Source organism: Fusarium oxysporum, chromosome 6 (genome assembly GCF_000149955.1).
Source record: "Fusarium oxysporum f. sp. lycopersici 4287 chromosome 6, whole genome shotgun sequence".
NCBI lineage: Eukaryota > Fungi > Ascomycota > Sordariomycetes > Hypocreales > Nectriaceae > Fusarium > Fusarium oxysporum.
The window spans coordinates 1,731,788-1,749,904 of record NC_030991.1 but is presented as its reverse complement, the minus strand read 5'-3'; the positions used below and the strand labels follow the sequence as shown (position 1 = coordinate 1,749,904).

General features: G+C 50.4%; 2 protein-coding genes across 2 annotated transcripts; both read left to right on the top strand.

The window, feature by feature from the left end:
* Nucleotides 1–2,538: 2,538 nt before the first annotated feature.
* FOXG_07260 (uncharacterized protein) lies at nucleotides 2,539–4,275 on the top strand (the record flags this gene model as incomplete). Its single annotated transcript, XM_018385871.1, has 4 exons — nucleotides 2,539–2,664; nucleotides 2,806–2,921; nucleotides 3,182–3,207; nucleotides 3,683–4,275. 4 exons carry the CDS (start codon nucleotides 2,539–2,541, stop codon nucleotides 4,273–4,275), a joined length of 861 nt encoding a protein of 286 aa, XP_018244616.1.
* A 12,649-nt stretch (nucleotides 4,276–16,924) lies between these two features.
* On the top strand, nucleotides 16,925–18,076 carry FOXG_07259 (uncharacterized protein; the record flags this gene model as incomplete). Its single annotated transcript, XM_018385870.1, has 1 exon — nucleotides 16,925–18,076. The coding sequence occupies one exon, from the start codon at nucleotides 16,925–16,927 to the stop codon at nucleotides 18,074–18,076; it is 1,152 nt and encodes a 383-aa protein (XP_018244615.1).
* Nucleotides 18,077–18,117: the final 41 nt, after the last annotated feature.

Genomic DNA, 18,117 nt, shown 5'->3' with positions numbered 1-18,117 from the left:
GTCCCTGGAGAATAGAGCTCGATAGACACGCTTTGTATGTGATTAGACCACTCTTCAGCCGCTTGGAAGGTCTTTGGAAGGTCGCTCTCATCCCTCACATCGAGCTTGGTGTAGTCAAAAGTGCGGAAATACCTCGTGATCAGCTCGAACTTCCGTAACGGCATGAACTTGATGATTGAGTGAAGAGGGCGCTGATCTCCTAGGCTAGGGGACTTCCAATGGTCTTTGATCGATATTTCCCTATGAATTCCTAGGTAAATAAGGACCCCAAGCCATACATAAGCTGTTGCGGTGGAGATGCCTTCCTACTTGAGAATGCGGGACTGTTTGGAAAGGGGGGTATTCCAGTTGTCAATAACGGCATTTTTAAGTAAGTGAGCGACCCAGCTGTTGGTGTATTTAATCCATGACTGTACAAGGGAAATAGGTACGAAAAGCTGGAATAATTCAAGTGGTTCCTTGGGTAGAGGGTTGATCTTGAAATCACGATATTCTAGGTTGAAAGGTTGAAAATCATCACCGCAGCCCTCTTCAGGCGGAAAAATAGGCACGCCGGTGGGGTCATCAGCCGCCCTCAAAGGCAGGGTATCAAAGCTGTGATCATCTATATAATCAGGTATCTCTTGGGAGCTCATCGTTTTAATTAAGATGCATTAGGGTCAATTTGTATGAGGATTTTGATGATTTTGGCTGTGTTGAATGAAGAAGCTGTCTGACGAGAACTTCACGTACCCCGCAGGTACTAGTGTTGTTAGTAAGCAATGTGGGGCGAGTGACCTGCCGGAGCCTTATGCCGCTCAAAGAGATACTAACCCCAAGCTGACGCTAGCTAACCCCAAATGTGGAGCTGGGGTAATTTTCAGCCAATTAGCTATACGACTTCGACCAAAGCGATATGAACCAAATTTCTACATCATGTAACCCCGTTTTGGTGGGCGATTTGATTCAAATCGCCTCTTAATGGTACCTAGGGTTCCTGATGTCTTATGTGTCTCTGGATCAACCGGGAGATAGAGGGGTTGGTGGCTGGGGGCGGATTTTCGGCAGACTTCAGAGGAAAATCCCAACACCCTCGTCCAGGGTGGCGATCAATTCAATCTGAGGCGTTGATTGAGTTGAAGCAGGGGTGGGCACGGTGCGTTTCATGGGACGTGCACGCTCGCACGGTTCACTAGTTGATCTTTCGTCCACCAGTTGTGTGATTGAATTGAATTGAATTGAATTGATCGCCAGCCTGCCCTCGTCAGAACGGGGCTACGAGGACCCTGGGTCACGGGATTCCGGTTCGAGAGAAGACGGTGAGGCCACTCTTTGGACAAGGTGCCGCTTCTTACGAGGCGCCCCCGCATCACCTCATAGCCATCTATGGCTGCCCCTGGGAGAGTTGTTCGACTATACTGTCCGCGGAGTCAGGGGTATGAGGCGGTCGAAGCCGCCGCTAGAGAATGATGGAGCAGCAGACTCTGAGATCGATGCTAAGGACGAGCAAGTCAGGGCAAAGCTTTTGGAATGAGCTTGTTGGTGTCAGACATTACGTGTATTCGGTTCATTGATGTGAATTGGTGTATTCATGTTGTGTTCTGTTAAACTCTGCCCCTTTAGGGCGTCGCCATTTTGGCGCGTAATCTGAAACATCCCTGCTTGCACGTGATACCCTAGCACTTATTCAACAGCATCCCCCACAGGGAGCCCATCGTTACTGACGGGGCCAGAGCGACGGGACACATGTCAGGGGTCTCAACGTCACATTGTGGAAGTTGGCTGTTCAGCCCTCCAGCCGCTTACTACCAGTATTACTAGTCAGTCGCTCGGCATCTGATGAAGCCATTAGACGCCACAGACGCCTCGCATGCCACTAGGCTCCATGGAAGTTCCCGCACGATAATTGACATTGCTCGTATCTACAGAGGATGGAAATACAATGACCTTGTACAAAGACAAAAAAAAAAGATTATCAATTGTTGATTCGCCAGAGCAGCGGCAAGCAAGAAACGGCACAGTAGAGTATAACCAAGCTGTGAGATGGATTGTCTCCTTCCGCTTCGCGGTGAGCTTTCGCAGCGGATCTGATTTGCGCGTGCTGGGATCCCGAGGGCACGCGTCCTTAAACTCTAAACTGCGCTAGAGCGAGCGAGAATCCTCCTGATCCGTTATTAGTGGAGACACGCAGAGGGTTCTGAGCTAACCGGACAGGGCTAGACTCGGATGACCGCTGAGAGAACGAGACAAAGATGGATTCAGTACCAACCGGCAGGGAAAAATTATAGAAGAGCAACATGACCCCATCCATTCCGACCCATTAGCTCGATAAGTTTGACTCGACGACGTCGGAACCGCGAATATAATTCCTGTAGCAAATCGAACAGCGAAGGCCTAACTACCGACATTTCTTTCTTTTCCATTTCTCACTTTCTTTCTTTCTTTTATTTTTCACTCTCGTTACAACAAATGGCTTACGCAACGGACAATTGGCACGACCCAAGTTCAACGAGAAGTAGTGGCGGGTCCACCGACTCCCTAGTTCTGCAGTCATCAGCCATGACAAGGCCCGCTGCGCAAACCTTGATGTCGGCACTCACCGTCGCCTCCTCGCTGAACTATGCCTCGAGCGTGTCTAGCGACAGCCAAAACCAAAACCAGAGCGGGAGTATCCCTGGCACACCCGTAAGCGTCCGCTCACGTTGCTCGGGCGGATGGGACCGGCAAACGCTTTCCCCGGCAGCGGCTGCAAGGGCCGGAGTTGATGATGTGGGAATTCCCTGAGCCAAATTGCGATTCGATGGCGTTTTGACTGTTGAGAAATAGCCTACGATTGAAGACCATGCCGTTGATCAGCCAAGCAGTCTTCGGCCCAAGGAGGATCTAGATGATTCTTCTGATTCTTCAGCTGAATACATGACGAGTTATCGGCCTTTGGAACGGTAAGACTTACCCATTATGCTGCTATTAGTTCAGTATCTCTTCATTACCGGCGAATATCACCTACCATATTGGTAGATTGGCTGATTGGTTCATCTGTTTGCTCATGCTGACTTGGCAAAGTAGTTCCACTCGGGCCAGCGGGTCACGCTCCAAACTTTTCTTTCAATCTTTCGTGAAGAAGTTCAACAAATCCTCTGTTCGTCCGTCTCCCGGTTCTGAGAAGCCATTGGCATCCGAGAATTAATTAAACAATTTACAGGTTACGGCTTGCTGCCAAACAGCCAGGTATGTTCCCGTCTCACCCATCAATCATACTCTTCGATAGCACGTATCTTAATTACTCGTGTGCTAATGTGCTTTCGTTTTAGCAAGAACAAGCCAGAAATGGTATGGATTGAGGCCCCGGGCGCGCCACCCCCTCGCTACTCTTTAGCTTGTGTGCTTGCTGACAGATTGCGCCAGTCATTCAGCACACCGTCATCATCGATGTCTTCGAAGGGCAGCTTCATTTAGCACCTATCTCATCAAAGCCGAGGCGGGTCCTTGATGTCGGCACTGGCCCTGGAGCATGGGCATTGGTAAGTTCTTATCATTGAACGAATGTAATGATTTGCATCTTTTATTAACATTTGCCATTTTGCCGTATTTAGGAATTTGGCAAGTCTTTTTCCCGTTCATTTCCTTCTGTGCCATTGCCATTGAAGCTAACAATCGTGGCGTTGGTTGATAGCCCAAAAACATCTTTACTGTTCCGTTCTAGGCGTGGACATTAATCCGGTCCAGCCGCCTTATACCAGATCTAACTGTAGCTTTATGACAATGGATATTACGCATGATTGGGACTTCACCGGCGGCGGTAACTTCGATTTTATTCACATTCGACAACTTGGCGATATTCAGGATAAGAAGAAGTTAATCCAATCGACTTTCGACAACCTGAAGCCTGGAGGATGGGTCGAATTTACGGAATGGATCGCAATTCTACAGTCACCAAATCATTCATTAGATGGCACCGCATTCCGCAAATGGAATGATCTGCTAGAGCAAGGAATGCGCAGTTTTGGTACAACGTTATACTACCCGAATAAGTTCAAGCCATTATTACAGGAAACAGGCTTTAAGCATATCGTTGAGACCAGAAACGGCGCGCCGACAAATGCGTGCTATCCTGGGAAAAAGTTGCAGCGCATAGGCCATCTAATGACGCAGAACTGGCTGCTTGTTCTTGAGCCATTAACAATGCCTGTTTTTACGCAAGCGTTAGGCTGGTCTCCAGATCAAGTCAAGTCGTTTCTGGTTGATGTGCGGAAAGAGATTGGCAACACACAATACCATTCCTTCATGACGCTGTGAGTACCATCCGCCCCCTCCGTCTGAGAACTTATCAAAAACTCCTATGCTTACAATTGCGATCCAGAATAACTATTTGCGCCCAAAAGCCGTAAAATAGTTCATCCACGTCGCCAAAGTGGACCTCAGCCTCCGCATCCGAATCTTCTCTTCCCACCATAAAGTAGGTCCTCCGTTTGACCAGACGCACGTTGAACACGACCCGCAAGGTTGCCTTCCCGAAAAGGTCACTTGCGAAGCTGGCCCTAATGTAATCAATAACCAGCGGCACATGGTTCGTGATACTTGGCACATGGGGAGCCCTGTCCCGTTTCCAAGGATGGATCGGGTTCTCTTGTATGCAGTGACATCCATGGAACGTCTAGGTCATAATGTTTTTCTAGTTCTTATGCTAGGGAGTTTTTGATAATTGAGATGATATCAAGAAAACTATGGGGTCTGGTTCATAGACCCTTTAATGGGACTGAATGGTATGTTTTTGGTGTTATATGGCTTTTTTTTTTGGGCACGTATGCTGTGAGGAACTCGGGCGCAGATGGAAATCTAGGGTCGCCCCATACATGGGCAACTTGTTCTGTTATTCTGTTGCTTGTTCTGTATAACATGTTAATATTTTTTTATTCTGTTATTCTGTTATCATGTTAAAGCTCTCACACTAATCTGTTATAACGGAATAACAGAATAAACAGGATAACTGAAGTAAACTTTTTTCATTGCTTTTGTCACATCAAACGGACCAAAAGGTCATACATTGATCAAACCGGAAGGAAGGTCTCTCAGCCGTTCAGAAAGGCTGCTGGCTGGCGCGTCGGAAGTCCGAACTTCCGGTTAGCAGTTGGTGTCATCGATGTTTCCCGAAAAGCAAGTTCTTCAGCACAACGGCTCCGGAGGCCCTTCACCCTAGGTATGAGAAACCGACCTATTTTCCACTCATTAGATAGAGAACCAAGAGCTTCTATGGAAATCAATTCATCGCTGAATGTAACAGCTTTTTATCGCCCCAGACATCACAAATAACAGAAACTTTTTGTATTATAGTTTTCATCTCATACCCATCATTATGGCTTCAGAAAGCGATATTTTATCATCGATCGGCGACTCTAATTCTCAGACATCTGATCAATTGCCTTCAAACTTCTTTTCTATTATGGATCGGCAGTATCCAGATAAGAATAAACCGCTTGCCGCCGGCCGCAAACGAAAGACCAAAGGCACTGTGCTTTATGTGTGCCGATTATGCCCTAAATGGAGTCATGGGCATCGAGCAACAGCTGTACAGCATATCAAAAACCGCCATGCTGCACAGCTTCGACCGCCGCCGCCGCCTTCGCCGATATCATCGAATCAACGCTTATTACCCGCCATGTTTGCATCTATTCCTACACCGGATAGTCTTCGGCAGGTTTTCAATCGGCAGGCATACAATGAGGCTGTTATAGGACTGCTCACACGGCGGAGAGCTCCTTTTTCAGCTGTTGAATGGAACGAGTTGAAGGATCTCGCTTTGGCATGCAATCCGACCATCGGTGATCAATTAATCACGTCCAGACGTCAGGCCATGCGTCACATTGCGGAAAATCACGTATTCTATAGAGATCAGATCAAAGGCAAACTAGCAATCGCGTCTTCGCCTATTCACATTTCCACCGATCTCTGGACATCGCCACATCGTCATGCGCTACTGGCTGTTTGCGCTCACTGGGTTGATCAGGATTATCAGCTGCAGAAGGCACTTCTAGGGCTACCGGAATGTCGCGGCAACCACTCTGGAGAGCGGCAAGCTGATCTCATTATTAGTATTCTCGAGACCTTCGGAATCATGCCAAAACTCGGCCATCACACCGGGGTTAACGCTACGTCAAACGACACATGTCTGGAGTCCATAGCACGTCGATTGAAAGAGAATCTTAATGTAAGTTGGCGGCCGTTTTTGACGGACTAATCTAATGATGAGTGGTAGATCGACTATGACCCCAAAAAAACACCGCATCCGCTGCATCGGCCACATCATCAATCTCTCCCTTCAAGCCTTCCTTCTCGGGTCATCGAATGAAGCCCTCATCGCCGCACTTGAAGCCGCATCTGAAGTCACTAGTGAAGACCTGTTAATTCGCTTCTCTCAAGCCCTCACCACCAGAAGAAATAGAAGACGCAGACGTCTCTCGGGATCGGATGTTGATGAGGACTATCTAGGTATTAATGGCATACCTGCGCTATGTAAACTGCACGGTCTGGCTGTTTGGGCACGCTGCTCATCGCTTAATAGCCAGCTCTGGGACGATGAAATCGGTTTGCGACTAGGGATCGATAATGAGACGCGGTGGTCTTCATGGTATCATGTCCTCGATAAGCTTTTCAAAAAGAAGTCGCAGATCGTCCAATTCATGCATGAACACGAGCAGATCCTCGGAGACAATCGATTGACAGCGGCTGATTGGGATTTGCTTCAGAAAGCGTACCTATTTCTCCAACCCTTTGATGGGGCCACATTGTGCGCTGAGGGCAATAAAGCATCTCTTTCACAGTCATTATTTCTAATGGACTGCCTTCTTTCTCATTATGAAAACGAGAAGGTGAGCCATTTCATTGCGACGTAGCGAGGACATCTCATCGCCGGTCTCAACAGCTAAGATAGATGCTAATACGAATACAGCAGCACTACAGCGCACCCGAGACACGCGATGAACGCATGCTACATGCCACTGGCCGAAGCTACCGTCGAGGACCATCTCGCCACTAGCTCCGACCACTTCACGCTCAGCTTGACCTTCCTTGACATCAGATCGACTCCGGTACAACCGGCCAAGATCCGAGTCAAGACGGAAGACGAGCTTAAACGATTCGTCGAGATCGTAGAGCTTGGCGCTACAGGAATACCCCTGACAGATTCGACCCCCGAGGAGCTGGACGAGCTTGCCTCTTCACTTGTGAGTCTACTAACATCAGCAGCAAAAGCGTCTGGGAGGCCCGCACGGAAAGGCGGACGTCCGGCTCCCTGGTGGACGGAGGAGTGCGCCGACGCCGCGGCTGCTTTTCGAGCCATCAGAAGAAGCTACCTGCTCGGCTTCAACCAGGATGTTCAGATCGCCAAAAGAGGCTTTCATCGTGTAGTCCGTCAGGCCAAGAGGCGCTATTGGCGTAACCTCATCGATGGCTTCTCCAGCAGTAGCGATGTTTTCAAAGCTGTCCGGTGGCTAAAGTCCCCAGGAGCCTTCCAGCCGCCACCTCTACAGGTCGATAACGTCGTGTATGAAAGCCAGATAGATAAAGCCAACGCACTCCGACAGGCCACGCTTGAACGAAGAACTGCGGAGGACGACATCGCAAACGCATGGACGCCAGTATTCCCACCTAGATCGATCCCATTCTCTCCCGAAATCTCTCTAGAGGAGGCGCAATATGCGACTTGTTACACAGGCAATACATCCCCAGGGTCAGACAACATCACAGTCAAACTTCTTGAAGCAGTATGGCATATTATCGGTACACACGTCCGTCGTCTCTTCGAAAGATGCCTTACCACAGGCCATCATCCAAAACCATTCAAGGAGGCGGAGGTGGTCATGATCGCGAAACCGGGACGCAGAGACCTCACAGAGCCACGAGCGTGGCGACCTATCTCACTACTCTCCTGTCTTGGCAAGGGACTGGAACGACTGATCCAGCGCTCGCAATAGTCCAGACCATTTGGACTATTAGTCCAGACTGCAATCCAAAATCAACAATCAATCCACGACGGGCGTTCGTGGATTGACGGCTAGGATGATGCGTCCCTTGAAACGAGCCGTGTTGATCGGATCGCACCAATAAATTGATCGGAAATATCCAAAATAAAATGGTTGGTACAGCAACAATCATGGGTGCCCTGGTTTTGTAACACCATACCAACAACCTAGCGTTCTTAGCGTCCACACCGGGCGTCCGTATTCCCTGCCCTGATCTACAGTCTGGACTAACAGTCCAAATGGTCTGGACTATTGCGAGCGCTGGACTGATCGCACGCCGCCTAGCCTGGGCAGCGGTGCATTACAACGTCCTGCACCCACAGCAAGCTGGAGCGCTCCCCAAAAGGTCTGCGACAGACCTGGTGACAGCTCTGATCCACGATATCGAAGAAGCGTTTGCACGCAAGAAGGTGGCGACTCTAGTCACAATGGACATCCAAGGTGCTTTCGACACCGTCATGTGCAACAGGCTAGTTCTGCGTCTACGCGAACAAGGCTGGCCTGACTATCTGGCTCGTTGGGCTGGCTCCTTCATGGGCGGCCGGTCTGCGCGTGTCAGGTACCAAGACACCGTCACGGCCTCTTCTCCCCTTCAGTGCGGCCTCCCTCAGGGGTCGCCGGTATCGCCAATTCTCTTTCTACTCTATACTGAGCCAATCTACCGACTAGGAAACCCTCAGGGTCGCTTCGGTTATGCTGATGACACGGCCATCCTGTCCATAGGCGACACAGTAGACGAAACTACGGCTATGACTTCCGGGGCCATCGACGAGATGGTGCGCTGGGGAGCGACGAACGGTGTCTCCTTTGACTCGAAGAAGACTGAAGTCATGCACTTCTCTCGTAGCAAACTCAGGACCGCGCCGGCAGTACGTCACGGCGACATCGAGAAACATCCCGAGTCAGCCCTACGCTGGCTTGGTATCTGGTTGGATAGCAGACTATCTTTTCGACTTCATGTCGAAAAGTGGGCGGCCAAAGCAAAGGCAGTGGCTTATCATTTGCGGGGGCTCACCAACACGGTACACGGCCCTCTGCCGAGCGCCGTGCGAGGCGCCGTCAGAGCATGTGTCGAGCCAGTGCTGCTCCACGGCTCCGAGGCGTGGTACCCGGGCAAGACCAGGCCGCGGTGGACCCATCCTACGAAAGATCTACCATCGAGTAACCAGCATCTCGTGCAAATAATGACAAAAGCCATGAAACAGGCTATGAAGGCCATTCTTCCCGTCTGGAAGACGACACCCATCACCGTCCTCCACAGAGGAAGCGGGATACCACCAGTCGATCAATTGCTTGACGCGAGGCGACTTAGGTTCTCCGCACGACTCAAATCGCTGGATGAAGCTCATCCTCTGGCGATCCGAACGCGCCCGCCCCGACAGCCTACTTACCACGACCTCATCAAACGAAGATATCAAACACAGGCAGAGAGCAGCTTCAGGACGCGCCTTCGACGTGCAAACGAACTCTTTGCACCCTGCACGCGGCCGAAACTCGTCTACCGATGCTTCCATCAAGAACAGATGCCTCCACTGCAGACAGCGTCTAAAGACAAATCGGCTGACGCCTTTTCCCGCTGGGTCGAGTCTCTCGACCCGCTCACCTTGGTCGTATACTCGGATGGCTCTCTTTCCTCAGAAGGGGCTGCCAGCTATGGCTTCACCATCCATCAGAACAATATCTGTTGGAAAATCCGGGAATCCCCTTCCCTTCAGGATTCAGACTGTTAGTCTGAAAGTCCTAGATTTAAAGTTCAAAGTCCTAGATACAATCATCTAGAGATATAAACCCGAGAATAACTCTCAGCTCAATAATGAACAACCAAGTTTCATAAAAATACATTTTCACCCAGCACTACTGCGCAATATAAACAACAGGTTATGAGCCCGGGTTAGCAAACACCGGGTTTCTCTTCTGAATCAAAGAACCAAACTTTAACTTCAACTCAAGATGACGTCACGACGAGCCCCACCTTCCACCATGCGAACTCGCAACACAATCAGAGTATCGCCTGCATCCGAATCGTCGCAACCTGGTGCTTCAGGTCAAGACCACACACCATCCTCAATGTATGACAGTACCACGGTCATCTCTGAAAGAATACTCTTTTCCTTCCGCAAGAGCTCAAGCTAGGCGGCCCCTCCAATTGGGAGCAATATTGCCCAGCTCAGAAGGCCATTCTTCGGATCAATGGCCTCGAAGATGCTGTCTTTGGTGATTACCCTCCCGAGGAACAGCAGACTATGGATCAAAAGATCAGGGCGGCAAAAGCTGCCGTCTCCATCCGAGGTAACTGCACTGGAGAAGCACTCAGTCAACTAGTCGGGATTGAGAATCCCCAGGAGATGTTCAACCTTCTCCAGGCCTATTGTATTGGCACGGGCCCAGTTCTTCTGCAGACAACACTTTACCAGTTCATCCGGATCAAAACAAGCTCTTACGAGACAATTCCACAATTTAATGTCGACTTTGAACGACTCGTCAAACTTCTCCTCGAGCAGAAAGAACCAATCTCAGATACCCTCAAAAAGGTTGTTTATCTGACTGCCTGCGAGAACGAGTACCCTGACTGGACTGCCAGACAGCGCGCTCTCCTACGCTCGGAGCATCCGCCAACACTACGATCAATGCAGCAAGATCTCATTGATGAAAACAGGTCATCAGATGATGATGACAGTCATGGTACTGCCTCCACGTACTGGGCTCACAGTAAAAAGACTGGAAGGAAGGGCCCGGCCGCAAGAAAGCAAGAGGCAAGTGGCCGGAGGAGAGGATCTTCAAAGAACCAGCGAGCCGCGAACAAGTCTAGCCAGGAAACCAATCATCGAGTCGGCAAGAACAAGGAACATACCTGCACGAACTGCAAGAAGAGAGGACATCATGAAAATGATTGTTGGTTCGCCCATAAGGATAAGCGACCCGACTGGGCAGTCCGTCTCGCCAAGGAACTCATGGAGCATGATCTTCAACGCGACAGCACCAAGAATCTCCATATCAAGGAATCAAATCACATGACAGTTGAGCGATCTTTTCTGATTCTTGAAGACAGCGTCTCAGACGAGCTACCTATGGACAATACAGAGACGTGTAAAGTCTCCCTTGATAACATCTCTTCAACCGCAGAATGGCTGTTCGACACAGGTTCATCAGTCCACATCTGCAACGACCAAAGCCTATTCACAGAACTGCAGCCTGCAACCCGAACGGTCCTCGTTACGGGCGGTGGGAAGGTGTACCCATTCGGTAAGGGGACAGTCAAAATTTGCTTCATAAACAAATGGGGTGAGCAGGTCACAATTAACCTCAAAGACACGCTGTTCATCCCTGAGTTTCCGGTAAATGTCATGTCAGGACTCAGGCTATACAAGAACGGCGGCTGGATAGACGGGAACGACATGTACGACCCAACAGGAGATGTCTTTGGTCTCCTCCGCATAGGAAGGGACGGTCTGTACGTGAACACTGAGGTCGGAAAGACTACTGTTTCAAACCAGGCCGTCTCGGAACTCCAGCCAGAACCATGCAATCATCACACTGCTTCATCAAACCAATGCCTGAATGTCGACCTTTGGCACCGAAGACTCGGCCATGTTAACGCATATCAGGTGTCACAGACTGCCAAAATGACCAGAGGAATGTACTGTGACGGCCACCACGACCATCAGCCTTTCAATTACTGCCTCGCCTGCGACATCGCAAAGGCCCTACGATGGACTCCGCGAAATAAACGGAAACGAGCCTCCAGGGCCGGGTTCATTCATGTTGACACCTTCAAAGTCAATCCACCGGGCATTAGAGGCGAACGATGGGGAATGATTGCCACAGATGACAGGCATAGAATGAGATGGGCCTACACGTTCACGAGGAAGGGGATGGCTTCGGAACTTCTAGGCCAGCTCATCTCCAAGATACGAACTCAGTATGGCATCCGAGTGTACGCAATCCAAATGGATGGCGGCTCTGAGCTCTATGGTGCGTCTCTCAAAAACCTCGAGTACACTCACGGCGTCAAGATCATCAAGACGACACCATATACTCCTGAATTTAACGGAGTTGCTGAGCGCTCTAACCGCATCATCTTTGACAAAGTCAGAGCAACCATGGAATCGGAAAGAATCCCGATAGAGCTCTGGCCATTGGTCCTGGAAGATATGGTGCGCAAGACAAACGTGACAGCCACCAGGGCAATTGATGGCCTCACTCCCATGGAAAGCTTTCTCAACGAGGCCTTCCCCGGACAAGACAACAAGCCGGATCTGTCCGGAGAACGAATCTGCGGCTCACAAGTCACGATACACATACCGCAGGAACGAAGATTGAGATCACACAAGTTTGGCCCAAGAGGAGAGGCTGGAATCTACCTATGCATGGAAGGTTCACAGATCTACACCTGCTGGGTGCCCTCTCGCAGGAAGGGACATCAGATCGTCCGTTCTGCAAATGTACAATTCTACGAAAAGGTTGGGGAGACAGAACTCCTGACCGAAACTGAGCATGATGTTGAGCCGGAAATCCGCAAGAACGGAGCTCCCATCTCAAGCCGGCCACAGTCCGTCACGGAGCAGACAAAGACTCCAAGGCCACAAAGGTCTGAAGTGAACAATCTTCAGCATGCTGAGGTGCATAATCCTCAGCATGGACAGACGACAACATCCATGACATCAGCTAAGCTGCCCGATCTCCGAAAAGAGGTGATCACTGAGCCCAAAACAATGACTGAAGCGCTTCAAGGTCCGCAAAGGGAGCATTGGCTCAGAGCAATACACAGTGAGCTGCGCAGTCTCCTCACGAAAGGAACTTGGCGCATGCTGGACCGCAACCAAGCTCACAATAGGCCACTTACCGTCAAATGGGTATTCAAGGTCAAGAAAAACGAGGACGGCAACCTCGACAAGTTCAAGGCGCGGCTGGTGGTCAGAGGCTTTGAACAACAGTTCGGCTTTGACTACAACCAGACCTTTGCCTCTGTTGCCAAAGCGGCGACTTGGAGAATCCTCCTCACCGTTGCTGCCTGTCTTGACTGGGAGATTGAGCAGATGGACGTGTCGACGGCGTTCCTGGAAGGGGACCTCGAGGAAGAAGTCTTCATCGAAATGCCGGAAGGGCTTGTAGAGTATTTCGACCAACACCCAGAAGACCGTCCGCCAGGATTCTCAACCGAGAAGATCTGCAAACTGATCAAATCCCTCTATGGACTCAAACAGGCGCCTCGGCAATGGCAAAAGAAGCTGAAGGAGGCCTTGGAATCCCTTGACTTTCGACAAGTAACGTCTGACACGGCCGTATATCACAATCCCACAACGGGAGTGATCATCATCACATATGTGGATGACTTCCTCATCATGGGCAGCAACAAGGAAGCAATCCAAGGGTACAAAGCCCGCCTGGGAGAGATCTTCACAATGACTGATCTCGGTCCCGCCAGCCATTTTCTTGGAGTAAGAATAACCCGAGACAGGAACTCAAGGCTGATCTACCTTTCCCAGGATGCATATTTTACCAGAATACTGAAGAAATTCGGCTTAGAGGATTGTCGACCGGTCAAGACCCCGATGGAGCGAAATTCACTCTCGACACTGCAACCAAGAGACAATGGCGACTCGGCTTCTCCAGAAGAACGAGAAGACTATAGCTCGAAAACCGGCTCGCTGATGTATGGAATGACCCAAACCAGACCCGATTTAGCTTTCCTACTCTCGGTACTCTCAAGATACATGTCGAATCCATCACCAACACATTCACGAATGATCAAAAGAGGTCTCCGCTATCTACAGCAGACAAGAGACCACGGCCTGGTGCTTGGGGGCGTCAAGAAAGATCCTGAATCCGCTTGGAGCATCACAGCTTGGGCCGACTCGGATTGGAAAGGCGACACTGTTACGGGAAGATCGACGTTTGGATGGCTTGTTCAACTTGAAGGATCTACAGTCTCATGGAGGGCCAAACGGCACGAAACAGTGGCACTATCGACTACCGAGGCTGAATATACAGCACTCTCCCAGTGTGCCAGAGAATTGGCCTGGACTAGGAACCTCTTCTCTGAACTGCTCCTTCCGCTACATATGCCTATCCCACTGAACGGCGACAACCAGGGTTCCCTAAAGCTATGCAGAAACCCTGAGCTTCACCAACGGACAAAGCACATTCCGTTAACCGAGCACCATATCCGAGAAGAAGTTGAAGCCGGGAATATTGATGTGCAATACGTCAGCACACATGAGCAGGTAGCAGACGGACTCACTAAACCATTGAACGCCGTCAGCCACGGTCACTTTCTAGAAGCAATTCGAGTCAGTGCATGTCCGATCGAGGAAGCAGGTCGTATTATTTGGAGTACTGAAGTCCACGATGACTCTGTGCCCTGAAGACAAGGTGGATGGGGGCGTGTTGGAAAATCCGGGAATCCCCTTCCCTTCAGGATTCAGACTGTTAGTCTGAAAGTCCTAGATTTAAAGTTCAAAGTCCTAGATACAATCATCTAGAGATATAAACCCGAGAATAACTCTCAGCTCAATAATGAACAACCAAGTTTCATAAAAATACATTTTCACCCAGCACTACTGCGCAATATAAACAACAATATCCCCATCTTTGACGGATCAGGTCGCCTCGGACCTGCTGAGGTTTTCGATGCTGAAGCTGCCGGGGCTTTTGAGGGCCTGAAGGCTGCTCTAAACCTGCGAGAATTAGCAACACAGAATATATTCATCTGCCTAGATAACCTGGCAGCCGCCACGTGTCTACGAGGCACTCCTTCTGAATCCTCTCAAAACGTCTTTCTCGAGTTCCAAGCTCTGACGACATCGCATGGAGCCATCCAAGTTCGCTGGGTGCCAGGGCACTCCAACATCCCCGGCAACGAACAGGCCGACAAGCTGGCAAAGGCAGCGTCATCGCTCCCAGAGCCCGAAGGCGCTCAACCGACGCTGGCTTACCTACGAAGAATCGCAAGACAGAAGCCCAAAGAAGCGTTCCAGGCGTGGTGGTCCACCTCCGCTCCTGAGCAGTACAAAAGACTCAATCTCAAGGCGACCACAGGCTGCCCGCCGGAGCTCTCGCTCCCGCGCGCAGCCTTGCACCATCTGCTGGCAGCGAGATCCCTCCATGGGGACTTCGCTGCGTATCACGAGAGATTCGACCACAACGACGCACGCCTGGTCTGCTCATGTGGCCGACGCAAAGCACCGGATCACATCTTCTACTGCAGAAAAGTACCGCTGCGTCATCGGATGAGGCTTGCACCCTCTCCGAATACGGCAGTGAACCTTGCAATAGGAAGAGACTTCAGCAAATTCATCGACCTGTCCAAGGACAGCGCGTTCTTTGGAAAGATTTGCCCTCGTTATTAGGCGACGATGACCTGAGAAGCACTCGCGACTCTCCTTACCTCTATATCTTCCACACATCTCTTTTGTTACCTTTTCTTCCTCTCTTATATGCTCACGGCCAGATGAAGGGCGACACCGCGCCCCTCACCTGGCCGGGACCACCTTGAGGTGGTCCCGAGCTGCCGCACACAGACTGATCTCAGCTCTTCTGACATCAGGCTCCAAAAGCGGCTGCGATATGCCAGCTGCGCCTTGTCATCCCGCTGACGGGTAACGGGCTCGATGGGATGCGCCATTTGTGCCGATGATATGCTGGATGGGGTGCGGTCTACTGACCCGTTTGCGGAACTTGGATGCCACGGGGAAGACTAATTTCGCGTCGCGAAATGACTAATCCTTTATGGCCAATAGCATTTCTGTAACTAGCGTGTAGATAGATTCCGATTCCTCTAGCCCAGCACGTCCTGTGCCCCAGTAGGGGACTTTCGGAGCCGATGACCCCCCGGGCGAAAACCATACGTAACATAACATAAATTCAACCGATGGTCAACGTTGAAAGCATCTAGGTGGAATTGAAACAATCAATGCGAGTGTCAAATGGAATTGATTGAATCGATGCACGTGACTTCAACTTCCATAAAATTGACGGGATTGAGTTGATGGTTGAATTGATCGCCAGCCTGGTGCAGGCCGTGCAGTCACAAAGCCAAGAGGAAATTGAATTACAATCGATTCTGAACTGGGAAATAGCAATCAATTTGTTTTCCGTATTTCTAGTGCCTCTTTGTGAGGGGATTGAAAAGTAGCAGTTTGTATGGGGAAACTTTTTTTTTTGCTTGCTGGTAGGTGGACTCATTGACCAATGGTATCAGAGTGCTCCGCAAATCCCTCGCAGCCCAAAGAACGCCCCACCAAAACCACAGTTGCACGGGAGCCCCGTTTATTGTGAACTCATCCTCCCGGATTAACGGCCCGGCTGCTCCTTGTCGACAGCGCCAGATGAGGCCTAATAAATGGCGGATGCAGGGGTCGAAGCGACAAATGCCGGGATGGCATCGTCTAAACGTTTATCTGGAGTTAAGCTCAATGTCCGTCTGGCGTCAGGCGGGGCACGTCAGCAACTTGCATAAAATTCGCGCTTCTGACTGGTCAAGGACGCCCACATGATCACATTAGGAACATGCCACCGACCTTCAGTCAGAAAAGGCGCCAAACAGCCGGTGATGACTCACGTTGTTCGAGGCTCATTTTGCATTAGCTGGCACATTTGGCGATGTAAGAATCTTCTCACCTCTGGTCCGCGCGCCCAGCTGCCCGGAAAAGCTGTGAGAAAGGCGGTCAGACGGCGCGATATGGGGCCGAGATGATCTGCGCCCATCGCGAAAAATTCATGAATAATTTATAATCGATAATTTTTCAGGAGGGTGTTGTCACGATATTCACGATGCGGCCCATCAATATAAATTGCTTCCCCATGATGGCAGTTCGTCCGGATCATGATCAGGCCAGCCCACGATTCGCGTCGCTCAAATTGCAAGCCACATCCATCAACATCAACTACCGATACCGATCGCCATTGTCACGATCCAGCTCGCAGCTATGGCACGCTTTCAAGACCATCTATCCTCGGCGTTCAGAAGAAACAGTCAGAAGAGCTCAGCCATTACCGTGGAATCTATCAGCCAAAGCTCACACATTGCCCTCTCCAGCGATTCTGAACAGGGTCTCCAGCTGTTGGTCTCGGGCGAAGTGACTGTTGAAGTCCATGAACAGCGCGTGTATATGGCCCGACTTGATGCCGACTTAAAACTCCACATCGAATACAAACGGCCCTTCAAGTCACACTGCAATGCTTGCCGAAACTGGAACCATCAACTGGCGAGCTGTCAGCTCCTCACTCAACCAACGACTCTCGCTTATGGGAAACACACATTCCCCTTTTCAGCTCTGATCGAAGGAGACCATCCAGCCTCAATGGAAACTTCACTTATTTCGGTCAAGTATGGCCTTGCAACTGAGACCCAGTTCGCCCGCCACGGAGTCGCTTCCCTCGAGACGGCCAGGAACGAACATGCCATCATCGTCAAGCGTTCACCTCCCGATCCTCGAAGTTCACAACGAACGGTGACCACGGTCGATCCAATCACGATTATTACCCATCACGAGCCCGTTATAGACGCCGAGAACTCCAACAGATTCTCTTTCGAGCTAGAGGGATTGAACGGTTCTAATGGTGCCATTGGGGACCTTCAATCATGGAAGCTCGATGAGATCAAGTGGCATATAGTTCAGACAACAAAAACTACCCAACCAGCGTGTGAGAAGCACCGTCTCGCTTCCCTTTCGGACATGGGTCGAGTGATGCGGATACGGGACACACAAGTGCTTGCGAAGTGCGGAATAAAAGATGGCTGGGCACTCGATGGTACTGCTGGGAACTCAAAAGCGAACATGGGGTTTGACTATACGATCAAGAACCGGCAGCCACAGAAAGACAGACCAGGGTTTGCATGCGATAACAAATGGGCTGGTGGCTTTGAGATTTCGCACCGGCTCCATGTCTGGTTCTGTCTATCGCTGGAGCGGTCCCAATCGGCCAAAAAGGGATTCACAGAACGGGTCATGCGTGTGTCCTACGACGTTATACTCACGGACCCTACGAGCAAGGACTTGGACTGGGGCCCTCATGTGCCACCCACGTATGAAGAAGTCGGCGGTTCACCACCAGACTACCACGACGACGAGCCTTAAGTTAAGGATGAGTGAAGGGGTGTTGATGAAGAGTAAAGGAA